The following is a 15,381-nucleotide window of genomic DNA, read 5'->3' as shown; positions in this document are numbered from 1 at the left end:
TGCCCTGGCCTCAATCTCATCAAGCATCTGTGGGATGTACTAGAACAATCCAATTTGTGGCTTCACCTTGCAACTTACAGGACTTAAAAGATCTGCTACTAACATCTTAGTGCCAGATACCACAGGGTACCGTCAGAGGTCTTGTAAAGTCCTTGCCTCAGCGGGTCAGAGCTGTTTTGACAGCACACAGAAGACCAACAGCATATTAGTCAGGAGGTGATAATGTTTTGCCATATAGGTGCATGTCTTGAATCTAAACAAAACAAAAACCCATATATACAAAGTGGGATGAAAATACAGTTTGCAAAATTATTTACAAAAAATAAAAGTGTGAAACTGACTGCCTAAGTATTCACCCCCATTGCTCTGAAAACCCTGAATTCTGGTTCTCCCGGTAAGTATGACAAGTCACATACACGAGAACATTCATAAACAAACAGCATCATGAAGACAAAGGTCTATTAAAACAAGTTCTAGAAATGTTCAAGAAAAGAATCAATCTGGGTTTGGTTATTTAAACAAAAAACTATCCCAAACTTTGAACATGCCATGGAACACTATTAAATCCATTATTTAAACATGAAAAGAACATGGTACAGTCATGACACTGCCTACAGGAGGCTGTCCACCAAAAGCCAATGACTGGGTAAAGAGGGAGTTAATCAGAGAAGCAACCAAAGAGGCCAAGGATAACTAAAGAATCTGGAGAGATGGCAGAACCTGTTCACAGGACAACAATAAAAGACTCGGCAAAACTGGGAATGTGGAAGATGTGGAAGATGTGGAAGTTGGAAAATGGAAATGTGCAAGAAGCCTTGAAAAGACCATCCCCACAGTGAAACATGGTGGTGGCGGCATCATGTTGTGAGGATGCCTTTCATCAGCAGGGGCTCTAAAACTGGTCAGGGCTGAGTGCTAGATGGATGAAACCAGATACACAGCAATCCTAGAAGAAAATCTGTTTCTGAGGTGGTGGTTCACCTTCCAATAGCACTATGACCCTAAGCATACTGCCAAAGTTACAAATAAATGTCTGCTTTTTAAAGTGAACCTTTGTGTCACAATAAACCTATTGTGCAAATATTTTGGACATGTTTTCTAATATAAAATGGCTTAAAATCCCAATTAAGTCAGTTTATAACCGTACAAAATGTGGAAAAGCTCAAAGGGGTCAATATGTATGCAAGGCAATGTATATTAATGCTATTTTACTATCGATGGGCTCCTCAAAATATTACAGACAGGTTTACTACAGGCAGCATAATTGTGCTTAACCTGTCATTTTGCAAGTTAGTTTCAGAACAGATCCCTTCATCTGCAGCATGCTTACAGATCATAACAGAGGCAATCTGTTCTCCTTCAACAAGACCTTGTGTATTAGCCAGTAGTGCACATGTCTCTAAGCTTTCTCCTGTGTGCAGTAGGGGTGTAATGCAATGCCATTATCTGTATTTGCATCTGTGTCTGTTTAGTGCTCAAAATATTGGTATCTGTTTTCTTATTTGGAGTTAAACCAGCAGTGGGCATGGTCTATAATTTACGTTTTGTAATGTTAACTTTGCCATGTGCCTTGGAAACACTGGTCAAAACACTGAAAAAACAGGGCAGTTGGAAAAATAAGTCATTTTTTCATTCACAAATTATAACAACAAATAGGAATTTGTGAACATAACAGTATTGAACTCATGAACCAGATGTCCTGTGCAAAGCTTTCTATGTTCGGTCTACTATGACTAAGTAAGTAAGCTAATTACATTTCAAAGCAATGAAGTCTTTCCCAAATCAAGAATTATTATTATCTATGCTACAGTTGACAACAATAACCATCTAATAATATCTGACCAGATTTACTTCAGTTTGTTGTCTTCTAGAAAGATCAGAAACGTTCACTGGACACGTCATCAGATCATCTATGATAAAGCACTTAAAGTGTTTCTGGCAGTCAAAATTGGTTGCCAGGTGCAGCGTAAAATGTCCACATATTGCAGGTATAGAAGGCAAATCAGAAACGCACACCACTGTTAAGTTGTTCCCCCCAAAATATTCACAAAAACATACACTTGAATACTTTGGGATAGTTTCAAGTTTTTGTTGGGTTGGGATTTTCCTGAAATCTGGCAACCCTCCCCACAGGCTTCCCAGGCTGTCCTTTAAAGCTCCACATAAAAGTAAAAACCTCCTGTGTGATCCTAGTCCGAATGCACACACCCAGTCTGAAGCTTTGTAAATCAATTTTTAAAAAATATTTCGCCTTTTGTTCAAATTTGTATCCATATTTGGTTACATCTCTAGTTTGAAGCAATTTCTTCTTCTCTGGCTTTGAAGTGTCAATGATTCTTCCATCCAGACACGTCTTTGTTTTGCGTGACACATCACAACCCGTGTTATGAAATATTCTTCTGCAAGTAGCATTTTATTAGAAGGGAAGCTACATCTTGTAGCTTTAAAGTGGTATTCAAGTAAATTATGAATAAATTGTTAGCATGTAATAATAATCTGTGCCAATGGAGGGCACTAGTGTCTTTTGTGAAACTATGGTAGGTAAGATATTTGAGGTTTTGCCCCAACCTCGGTATAATGTGTAGGTGGTGTCAAAGAAAATAACTGTTCTATAGACAAAGTGTGTTAGGACTTTGTCCAAGGTAGGTGAGCAACAGGAGGGTTATTTAGATTTTTTTGTCACAGCATGACTCAATGCTGGCATCGTCTGAGAGAAGACTTGCCTTCTTTATCTCCTTCCTCTGCATCCTCCAAAGTCACAGAAATTGGAAGGGGAGATTTTCTGGAAAAGGAAAAAAAAGAATACCACAAAGAGATTTTTTAAAAATCATATTGAAAAGGAAAAGAAAATCTGATAGTTACATGGTTAACTATCAGATTTTGTACCAGTTTATATACAGCCCCCTTTGAAACTATTGGAACAGCATGGCCAAAAAGGATAAACCAGCATGAAGACCAGAGAGCTGTCTATGGGAGAAAAGCAAGCCATTTTGATGCTGAGAAAAGAGAAAAAATCTATTAAGAGTCACTGCACAAACTCTGGGCATAGCCTATACTACAATTTGGTATGTCCTGAAAAACAAAACGAAACAGTGGTGTACTAACAACCAGAAATGGAACAGGCTGGCCAAGGAAAACAACAGCAGTTGATAACAGAAACATTGTGACCACTGTAAAGAAAAACCCAAAAACAACAATCAGTGACATCACCAAAAACTCCACAGGGCAGGGGTGAAGGTCTCACAATCCACCATTAAAGAAGACTTTGAGAGCAGAACTATAGAGGCCATACCACAAGATCCAAACCATTCATCAGCAGTAAGAATCGGAAAGCCAGATTGGTATTTGCAAAGAAATACATAGATGAGCCACAAAGGTTCTGGAACCAAGATGAACCTCTAATAAAGTGATGGAAAGGCCAAAGTGTGGAGAAAGAAAAGATCTGCTCCTGATTCAAAACATACAAGCTCATCTGTGAAACATGGTGGAGGTAGTGTCATGGCTTGGGCTTGCATGGCTGCTTCTGGAACAAGCTCACTAATCTTTATTTATGATTAACTCATGATGGTAGCAGCAGAATAAATAAAGAAGTCTACGGAACATTTTGTCTGACAATTTACAGAGAAATGCATCCAAATTAAGCGGGAGGAAGTTCATCATGCAACAAGACAATGATCCAAATCACACTGCCAACTCAACAAAGGACTTCATCAGGGGAAAACAGTGGAAGGTTTTAGACTGGCCAAGTCAGTCACTAGACTTTAACCCAACTGAGCAGCATTTCACCTCCTGGAGAAGAGACTGAATGGAGAAACCCCCAGAAACAATCAATGACTGAAAAAGGCTGCAGTGAAATCCTGGAAAAGCATCACAAAAGAAGAAACCAACAGTTTGGTGATGTCAGTGAGTCGCAGGCGTGATGCAGTTATTGCAAGCAAGGGACATGCAACCAAATATTAAGTGTTATTTACTTTCATTTAACTCAAGACTTGCCTGTTCCAATACTTTTGCTCATCTAAAAATTGTTTGGTCTGATACAAAAGGTTCAATGTTTTAAGTTGTTTAACACATCTAGGGGAAAATACCAGGAAATAAAAGCTGAAATCCTAATCTCTCGTATCATATCCATCTTTTTATCTCAAACCCAAATGTCTTTGTTGTAGAGCAAAAACAAAAGAATTGGCCTTGCCGTTCCAATAGTTTCAGAGGGGACAGTAAATGTGACATTGTAAGCAGAAAACATAATACTCTGCTGTAATACTGTACTAGTTTTCCCCCATACTAGGCATGTACCTGTCTCCGCTCTGAGTGATGAGCCTCCTACATGTCTCCATCTGCACATCCAGGCCCCTCTTCATACTGCACATCTCCATGTACTCATGCAGGTGCCTGTTCATATCTGATTTTGCTGTTGCCAACTCCAGCTGCAGAAAGACAGCAAACAAATTTTTGTAGGACACACACCTTGGGATCGAATGTTGAAGCATAGAACATTACTATGTAGATTTTTGCTGATCCAAGAATGGAAAGTTACATGTTACAACAGCAAATGAGACAAATAATAATACAAGACAGCATAAGCAAAAAGGAGAGAACTGTGCAGATATATACAGATAAATACAAACAAACAGATCCATGCAAATAAAGATATGCACAATATCCTAAGACTGAGATAGCCCTTTTAATCTAGTCGAGTCTGTAAATGTACTTGGTAGTGATACTGCTACCCCAGAATGTAACAGCATAAAAGATGGCACAGTAGTGGCTCATCTATAGGGGCAGGTGGCTCAGAGTCACGTCACTTACACTATATGGACAAAAGTATAAGGGACACCTGACCATTACAGGTGCTTCTGTTGCCATAAAGTTGGAAGCACAAAAGTGTCTAGACTGTCTTTGTATGCTGTAGCATTACAGTTTCCCTTCACTGGAACTAAGAGGCCCCAAACATGTTCCAGCATGACACAAAGTGCACAAAGTGAGCTCCATGAAGACATGGTGTGTTAAGGTTGGACTGGAAGAACTTGAGTGTCTTCACAGAGCAAAATGAACAAGTAAAATGCCAAACCTGGAACTTGAGTTCTGGTAGGGAATGAACTTTTGTTACAGTACGGCCGATTACCCTGAAACATTGAAAAGTGAGTCTCATTTTGCCTGTATGTACAGTATGTTTTCTTTTGTTGAAAGAAACTGTACTAGTTTTTCCCCCATACTAGGGGGAACAAAAAAGAATGATTTGGAGAGGGCTGTGTACAGGAGATCTCCTCACAATCTTTTGCAAGGAAGAGTGGAATAAAATTGCCGCATCAAAATAGGTAGATTTTGAGTGTTTGATGTTTCAAGAGCATGTCACAGCCTTTGCCAGACGTAAATCAGGACAAGAAAGTATTTTCTTGTGCCAGTCTCAATACTGGTGTGATAAATAAATAAATAAATAAATAAACTGTGTATATATATTATTTCCACTTTCTTCATTTGAATTCAGAACATAACACACACCGAAAGCACTTACCTCAATCTGGTCTATGGTCTCTTGGTATTCCTTCTCACGAGACTTGAACATAGACTCTGTGTCCTTTATCACAGTCTCTATGGACTCATCCTGCTGTGTAAAAAAAAAGAACAGCAGAGCTGTATTCTGGAATTAGCTGACCTAATATGCTAATATAAAACCACTGTTAAGCTAAAAATTAACCAGTTTAAGGCCTGGCTATACTAACGCATTGATCATTTGTGCTTTTTACATTTGGCTCAGTATTTAAGACTACATGACATTGACAGAACATCATGCCTTATACAGTATATTTCATTAGAAAATGATGATTTATCATAACAATATAGCACAACATCTGCAGTCCTTGTAGACATATGACCAAATCTACGGCATGCTCTCTGGTAAGGCCAGTCGGAGGTATTAAAAGCTGTGTACCTCCCCATTACTGTCCACAGCTAATGTGCATCCTGGGAAATCTCCCCAGAGCAGTAACGTTTCTTCTGTTTCTTCCCATGCCAGACTATCACAGTCATCCTCAAACTCACAGTCATGCCTACAAAACACACACATACATTACATTAACAGGCCATTACAAGTTCAAATCAATATCAAAAGATGAGACGTGACTACTGAGAATCAAAGTACACAGAATCTGAAAATACAAATTATAATAATTTTTCCATGAGAAAAATGTTGCTTTGTGTCACCAGATTATTGAATCTTGAGACAATTTCATATCATTTAACTGACTCACTGCTCTGGCTCAAGCCAACTGATCGAGGTTATCTTGTGCTTAAAGTGTTTGAGAGTGTAACTTGATTCCGTATACTGATGCATTTCCTTGTGAAACAGGAAGTCAGAGAGGGAGTGTGACAAAGGGCTTTAAAAGCCAATAGCGTTTGAGATACTCTACACCTCTACACCTTGATACATTACAGCTGAGGTTTCCAACCACCATGCCTTGGATTGGTACAGGGCTATGTATATTTTATTAATTTATTTTTACAGGCCCATTGCAATTTTTCCCCTTTAAAAGAATACTGTATAATACAAGGCAGTAAAATAAATCAGTATCGAGAAATGATATCTCTGGTATTAAACATTAGCAGTCTGTATAGGGCTTGGTAATTAATGTCAGGTCATACAGCATTATGCGATCATACCACAATTTTTGGTAGGATAGGCATAATGAAGGTACAAGTTTTACAATATTTTTGAAGGTAATTAAACAATTAGGTTTTGGAGAGCCCCACAGAGATATGCTTTTTGCACAAACTCTCCGTGCGATCATCATTGAACTATTCTTTAAAGCTCAATGAATACTTTGCCTATTGTTCTGTATTAATATTCGTTTGACTATATTACCTGGTAAATTTGAGTAATGTATACAGTTTATCTACAGTTACATCTCTAATATGGATTAAATTAACCTTGTTGATTTAATGTAGATCTATACAAAGCTTCCAAACAGAGTGGGGTAATGATCTGGTGTGCAGTTGAGTGCCTATCCTTTTGAACATGTCATGCAAAGCTTACAAATTCATGGGTAAAGGACCTGCAGATCTACAAGAAGTAATAATGTGATAACAGTTATTTGAACCTACACATGCAGTGTTACAGTGTCTTCATTTAATAATTCAATTTAATAACGGTCATGCATCAGTTTGTCAACATCACTGATAGGTCGATCAAATCAGGTCACTACACAATCCCCAGTGAAGTTACTAACCTCGTATATATGCAGCAATGGGAAGTTTGTCTCAGACGCTCAAACACTTACAGTTGGTTGAGCATCCTCTGCATTTCTTCATTAATTGGATTGGTCAATGAGCCACACAGCTCTGCCTCTTTGTTCATGCCCTCCTCGTTCTCAGAACTGTTGACCGAGTCCTCACCATGGTTGGGCTTATTGGTCTGTGAGGCCTGTTTGCAATGACAGCGGGTCAATGTTGAGGGAGGTGTAGCCACCTGCTAATGTGAGAAAGGGATTTTAATTTGACCTGATAACAATTCATACACAAAATAAAAACAATGAAGATCCAATTTACAGTACAATTCAGAACATATTCAGAAAATAGCCTTGTTTAGACAAAGTTTTGATACTACTAAAGCAAACATCATAAGGCAACAAGATCAATCCTGCAATAGACTGGTCCCATTCAACGTGTATCCCTGCCTTGCACCTAGTATTCCTGGGATAGACTCCAGATCTATTATTTCTATCTATGAAAGAATATCTAAATATATACTTTTTCTCTAAAACCTTTAAGAGACAACACAGTTCATGTATCATGTAGCCTTATTTTGTGCATATTAATAATGTCCTATAAAATGAACAGCCCTTGGACACACAACACACATATTTCTGTGTACTGTATGTGCGAAATCAGCTGCAAACAAACCCTGTAGCATGTTACATACAGTACACAATACAAAAATACATTTGATATACAAATACACTGTGTGAAAAACCAGCCAAAGAACATGGAAGGAATTTTATTGATAAATTGTGGTTATTTTGGTTCAATTTTGATTATTCCTTGCTCCTGAGTATGACTTAAGGGTGCAATCCAATGCCATTATTTGTATCTGGACAATTTTGTTCAAATCATGTACTGTGCATATGTTTATAATATAATACTTTTCAAGATTTTTTACCAAACCATGACAGCATGGTTCAGGCTAATTGAGTAAAACACTGTCTAATCTACTTCTTTAAAACCTAATCTTAACTATAATACATTTATTGCAAAGTAGAATGCCAAGTAGAGGCAGAGAGAGAGAGAGAGAGAGAGAGAGAGAGAGAGAGAGAGTAAGTAAAGGCAAACATAAGCAAGGAGAATATACAATAAGTGAAGAAAGGAAAACTTAAGAAATATAATGGACGCATGAAACACCACCAACTATGATTAAATGATGCGTTGATGGATTTTATTTATTGGACTTTTTTTTTAAATGTCTTAATAAACAGGGGAATAATATGGACTGTGAAATACTACTTAATACATCTTATCATGCAGAGAGTTTTACTTATTGTGCTGTAAAAATCATACCATTTTAGAGATTGATGTTTTTTTTTTTTAAATCCTGTGTAATGTTGATACCTGGAAGATCTGAGTCATGTCCTCACAGTTCCGTTGCTGGGCTACATCGCACAGGCGTGCAGTGATGTCAATCCGACGGCATATGTCCATGTCTACCTTCATGGCCTTCTCTTGGATCTTACTGTCCAACTCTGAGAGGTTCTGATGGGAATTAGAGCAATCAGAAGAGAAACAAATTAGCAAACAAAGCAAAAAAATAAATAATAATAATAATAAAACCACAGCATATTCTGTATTACCTTAAGTTATTTTTAAGTTACAATAAACTGTCAATTATATTTCAAAAATATATTTCTACAGTTAATATGATAATTAACTCACGCTGCTCATGAGGCCCTTGAAGACGATGAGCTCAGCCTTCAGCTGCTTTACTCGGAGAGCAAGCTTATCCTGACACATCTCGCTCATGTACAGGTCCTAGACACATACAGTTAATCTGTATTGACGTATTCCAGTCATGAAAGATGGAAGGATAAAATGCTTTTCTACACATACAGAACATTCAAACAATCTTAGTCTTAAATTATAATGATTTTGACCTTGTTGTAGCCCATTCCGCATATCTACATTCACACGACAAGTTCTTTTAATAGTATCTAGAATGTTAAAGGCAAGTTCGTGTGGTTACACATCTTCTTCTAAAGCACAAACATTATGCAAAAGCCTTTCAAAAATGTTCTGGATTTAACAAGTCCAGATTAAAGGTGTATTTATTTACTCTGGCTTTCAGGTGCACATCTAGATGTGTTAAACAACATAAAACAGAACTTTTTGTATCAGAACACACAATTTTTAGGTGAGCAAAAGTATAGGAACAGATAAGTCAAATTAAGAGTTAAATTAAATGAAAGTAAATAACACTTAATATTTGATTGCATATCCCTTGCTTGCAATAACTGCATCAGGCCTGCGACTCACTGACATCACCAAACTGTTGGTTTCTTCTTTTGTGATGCTTTTCCAGAATTTTACTGCAGCCCCTTTCAGTTGTTGTTTGTTTCGGGGGCTTTCTCCCTTCAGTCTCCTCTTCAGGAGGTGAAATGCTGCTCAGTTGGATTAAGGTCTGGTGCTTGACTTGGCCAGTCTAAAACCTTCCACTTTTCCCCCCTGATGAAGTGCTTTGTTGTGTTGGCAGTGTCTTGCTGCATGATGAAGTTTCTCTCAATAAGGTCAGATGCATTTCCCTGTAAATTAGCAGACAGAATGTTTGTGTAGACTTCTGAATTCATTCTGCTGCTACCATCATGAGTTCCATCATCAGTAAACATTAGTGAGCTTGTTCCAGAAGCAGCCATGTAAGCCTAAGCCATAACACTACCTCCACCATGCTTCACAGATGAGCTTGTACGTTTTGGATCATGAGGAGATCCTTTCTTTCTCCACACTTTGGCCTCTCCATCACTTTCGTAGAGATTCTTGGTTCCATAACTTTTGTTATTTCGGCTCTCGAAGTCTCCTTTGAACGGTGGATTGTGATCCCTTCAGCCCTGCCCTATGGAGTTTCTTGGTGATGTCACTGACTGTTGTTTTTGGCTTTTTCTTCACAGTTCTCACAATGTTTCTGTCATCAGCTGCTGCTGTTTTCCTTTTAGTCCTGTTCCATGTGAGCTTGTTAGTACACCAGTGGTTTCTTTCTTTTTCAGGACATTCCAAATTGTTGTAGTGGCTATGCCCAATGTTTGTGCAATGCCTCTGATCAAATTGCTTTAAAATGGCTTGCTTTTCTCCCATAGCCAGCTCTCTGATCTTCATGTTGGCTTATCCTTTTTAACAACAAATGCAATCTTCACAGGTAAAAATGCAGGCTAAAACCAAGAGTACTGTAAATGTTCAACCCCGGAGGTGTGAGGCAAACATGCTAACCACTAAACCACCGTGCCCCCTAATATACCTTCATAATGTCAAAAGTGGATAGTCAAAAAAAAGGATGTGTTTTATCTTTTTACCAACTTTTGACATTTTAGCTTGGTAACCTGATGAAGGAAGAGGAGCGGTGGTGATATCGATGTTCGGTTTTCAGCACCCCTTTGTGGATGTATTATGTCACAAAACACTCAAGTGACAAAAGTTGGAGATGAATTAATGGACATTAACAACCATGCAATTGAGCTGTCTGGTAAAGGTTAAATATCTTTAAATTGAGGCTTTGTTCCCTCATTTCTGCTTGTCAAGTGTGTTTTTTTTTTTGGCTTGACCACTGAAATCCTTCATATTCAGTATTCTTTTCTGACATCTATTGTTAAACACTGGTTTTACAACACTGTCATTGAGGTTAGCCAGATCTTCTCTTGTACTTAAGATTATTGAGTGACAACACATGATGCATTTGTCCAAATCCAACCACTATTTAAAACCACTCTGGACTCAAAATGTGATTTCTAAATTGCTAATTCTTGATGATTATGCATTTACTACAATATACTACAGATTATGTATTTACTGTTTGATCAAGCTTATTGTCATAGCACAAATTTGTGTACTTGTAACAGGGATATAACTTGACTAATGTTAGTTAGTCCAGCTGAATTCGGCTACTGAAGAAGAAGAAGAAGCCTTTATCTGTCACATATACATTACAGCACAGTGAAATTATTTTCTTCGCATATTCCACCATGTTAGGAGGTTGGGGTCAAAGTGCAGGGTCAGCCTTGATATGGCACCCCTGGAGCAGAGAGGGTTAATGGCCTTGCTCAAGGGCCCAACAGTGGCAGCCTTGGCAGTGCTGAGGCTTGAACACCTGACCTTCTGATCAGTAACCCAGAGTTTAACCGTTGAGCCAGTAGAAATGTGCTACGTAAAGTCAGTCATAGCAGGCTTAACACTGTGTGTTCAAAGTCATATCTGATCTTATATTTTACCTCTTCTAGTTCTGCAATCTTCTCCTGTAGGTCCACTCTTACTGCATACTCCTCCTCCCACCTGTCATGAAAGAGGTAACATTATAAGTATACGAATGTATTAGAATTCAGTGGCGATGTGATTGTACTTTGTGTGTAGTATTTTTTTTTTGTGCACGTCTCGTGCTCAGATAATTTTCATAACAGTTTTACTTTTTGCATTTATCTACAAATTCTTTTCTGTCTGGAGTAGAACTTTATCAGGCTGAACAGACTCAAAAGCGGAATTATTTGATGTTACCTATAATTAAATTGTAGTACAGTATGTTTATTAAATCTACTTTAGGTAATTATTTTTACAGATCTTTAGTATCACTAACTAATTTTTTAAAGATATGAAATTATTTTTTAGCACTGGCTTTAAGTTAAATGTTTGGATCTAGACATTTGATTATCTGCATTGCACAATGAAGCAAGGTTGTAAATGTGAATGAATATTAATTCTGTCTAACTAAAGTGTAGAGAATAAAAGGAATGTTAAATGATCCTCTTGTAGCATCCTCTTGGGCACTAGGAGCAATCTAGTTACTATATCCTTCCTGTCATCTCAGACCTGTCTGGTCATTCTCCTCTGATCTCTCTCATCAACAAGGTGTTCCAGCCTGCAGACCCTCTGCTCACAGGATGTTTTTTTGTTTTTCGCACCATTCTACAGTATGTAAACTCTACACAGTGTTGTTTGTGAAAATCCCACGAGATCAGTTTCAGTTTCTGAAATACTCAAACCAGCCCATCTGATACCAACATCCATGCCACGGTTAGAGATCAAACTTTTTCTTCATTCTGATGTTTGATGTGAACATTAACTGAAGCTCTTGACCTGAATCTGTATGATTTTATGCATTGTGCTGCTGCCATGTGATTGGCTGATTGGATAACAGCACGAATGCGCAGGTGTACAGGTGTTCCTAATAAAGTGGACGGTGATTGTAGATTGGTGTATGCAGGAGGTTGGAGGAAAGCAGGGAAGAAAAAAAAAACCTGTAAATCGTGAATTGAAGGGATTTTATCATTTGTTCAAAGAGTTACCTACGGAACCTTGAGTATGACTGTGACAAGACTTAAATTCAGTAGTTACTCTAAATTACTTACTTCATTTCAGAATCAGAGAACACAATGGACTATACTCACACTCACATAGTCAAATGTACGCAACACTGACCTCACTGCCAGGATTCATCATTTCTTTGGCTCTGGGTTGCTTCCTCTATGATTTCCAATAGCACTCTCCATAATCACACAAGACATATCAACATTTGGCAGAGGCTCTTTTCCAGAGCAACTTACAGAAGTATTCTGAAGTCTCTATCAATAAATACATCCTGATACCGGTTCACTCGGTCACATTTATTCTTTCACATTGCACATCACATTCATCTTCATCTCATGAGCTTTTCATATTTTAAGTCAAAAGTTATATTCCTGAAAAGTAGCGTTTACTATACCCGCTTATGATGATGCTAACTCTAACGTAGAAACCGTTGAGAACTAGGAAGTGGAATATTACATGGTGAACACAGACGAGCAGACTGATACACAGTGAAACGCCCCAGTGCGGTTATAGTAAATATAAAGCACTCTTGGAACACCGCTCGACCAATCAGACTAGTAGATCGGAACTAACTGTTATATAATTAAAAATACACATATTCAAATTACAGCTAGTTTCCATATAGATTACTTTTTGGCATCAATTAATATTTGGCTATTAAATTTAAATTTTTCTCAGTGTGCCCATGAAGTGCTGCCCCTGTGGTTGAGATAAGATCAGTGGTTTGTGGGTTTTTGCAGTACAGTTATTTACCTGCTAATAGTTGATGGTGATGGGACTATCAGCTAAATACACAGCAAACTAGTTAGCTGAGGTTAGGCCTGCCAGGGGAAATCTCTTCCTGACTGAGTGAAAACACTTAATTATGAAGCAATTTAATTATTAATATTGCATACCAGTTCTCTCTCTCTCAAGGGAAATGCAATATACGGCCAAAAGTACGCGGACACCTGACCATCACACCCATATGTGTTTCTTCCGCAAACTGTTCCCACAGACTTAGAAGCACACAATTCTATAGAATGTGTCTGTATGCTGTAGCGTTACAGTTTCCCTTCACTACAACTAACAACTGGAATACTGGAATATATTGTGCAACCTTCAAAGCATACAATAAGTGAGTGAGGACTGAACAATCATCTACATTTTGCAGCCATATTTCAACGTGCTTTGCTCAGAGCATTTTATACCAAGGTTCATGGAGAGATGAGAGTGCAGAAATGCTGACCTTTGCTTGTATTCATCCCTTTCCAGCTTCACTTTGGCCAGTACATTATTAAGGGCCCGGAGTTCCGGTGTAATGGTGTCGATCTGAACCCCAACCCCATCCTGGTATGGCCATGACACTCTGGGACCCGAAACCCTCAACTCCCAGCTGTTGTTGAACCTTCCAGGGGGGTTGTGAAACCAAATTGAGGAGGGAAGAGCCTGAGGAGTGGAGCTGGCAAACCTTTCTGTTCCGCTGATACTCGAGATGGACTTGGGATCAACTGGAGATACAGGGTTAAGGGGGGGAGGTGGGGAAAGATTGGAATTTGAGTCCATCATACCTGCTGAGTCCAAATTTCCAGCCAGTATCTTGTTTCTGGGCATGAAGTGTCCGGTGCCATTAAGTGTAGTCCTGGTTAAATATGCAGAATCATTTGCATTCGCTATAAACTCTGGTCCTGAGTGGATATTTCGTTTACCTTGTCCACATCCTGTCTCATTATTATTGGCCTCCCTGGCCTGCTGAAGCTGATTCTCCAGGGCTTTGTTCCGGCGCTCTAGCTCATGCACTTTGGCCAAGAAGCAGCGGAATCGCAGGTTCAGAGTCTTCAGGACGCTGATGTTGGAGCCCAGATCGTTGCGCAGAGCCGCCGCAGGAGGAGGAGGAGGAAGAAGAGGAAGAGGAGGAAGGGATGCGCGGTGCAGAGAGCCGCTCGGATGTAAATACGCAAAGCTGTTAGACAGAGATCCCGAATCCAAACTATCTTGTCCAAAGCAAAACCCCGGCTCGGTTGATGCGTAACCGGGCTCCGTGTCTGATAAACTCGTCCCGGGATTCTGCGGCTGTTGGACCGCGTACCCGCTCTCACCCAAACTGGGATTCATTCTAGAGTAGGAAAATCGGAAATGCTCGAAATCTGGCATGAACTCCGTTTTCACCTTCACAGCTAATTCCTTAATGTATAATGTTTTGCACACAAAAACGACCCCCTCAACAAAACAAAGCTGCTGTACCTGAGTAAAGCTGGAGATGCCCTGCTCTGTGGGACAGGATGAGTCTAATGAAGTGTGCGCAATGTCTCAATAATAAACACGAGGTGCAACTGCGGCTCAGGGATTACCGGTGTTACAGTAGTATACCTTCCTTCGTTAACACAATTTCTGTGGTTTTTGCGCACTAGGCATTCAAGCAGTACGTAGTGTTTAACTGTTATGAGTTGTTTAACCGTTTAATAGTGTACGTACTTTTATAGTGTAATGTATTATCAGAGTTCTCCCTTTTTTCGCGTGCGCAATACGCTCCAAGTTTTACGGTAATAATCATACTGACGTCAGTGAGCACCAAAAAGGACTGCGTAGTTCAACTTTATCAGCTGATTAAAAGCCTCCTCTGTCAAAACTTCTACTATAGAAGATATACTACTATATAGCCAAATGTTTGTGGACACCTGATCATCACACCAGTATGTGCTTGCTGAACATCCCATACCCATTTACTGTTATAATAAGCTCCACTCTTCTGGGAAGACTTTCCTGTGAGGATTTGTGTTCATTCAGCTACAAGAGCATTAGTGAAGTTGAGGTCAGGTGCTGATGTTGGGATGTCGAGGAGGCTCCAGTTCCAGT

The 15,381-nt window shown here is 39.0% G+C and overlaps 1 protein-coding gene across 1 annotated transcript; it reads right to left on the bottom strand.

Moving 5' to 3' along the window:
* Positions 1–805: 805 nt before the first annotated feature.
* iffo1a (intermediate filament family orphan 1a) lies at positions 806–15,029 on the bottom strand. The gene is made up of 9 exons (XM_053638741.1): positions 13,775–15,029; positions 11,457–11,517; positions 8,920–9,015; positions 8,599–8,739; positions 7,275–7,465; positions 5,930–6,047; positions 5,513–5,605; positions 4,294–4,424; positions 806–2,782 (listed from the first exon to the last, which is right to left on the bottom strand). Exons 1-9 carry the CDS (start codon positions 14,677–14,679, stop codon positions 2,692–2,694), a joined length of 1,827 nt encoding a protein of 608 aa, XP_053494716.1. The 5' UTR covers positions 14,680–15,029; the 3' UTR covers positions 806–2,691.
* Between the last annotated feature and the right edge of the window lie 352 nt (positions 15,030–15,381).

Source organism: Ictalurus furcatus, chromosome 12, assembly GCF_023375685.1.
Source record: "Ictalurus furcatus strain D&B chromosome 12, Billie_1.0, whole genome shotgun sequence".
Lineage (NCBI taxonomy): Eukaryota > Metazoa > Chordata > Actinopteri > Siluriformes > Ictaluridae > Ictalurus > Ictalurus furcatus.
This window is presented reverse-complemented; position numbering and strand designations above follow the sequence as displayed.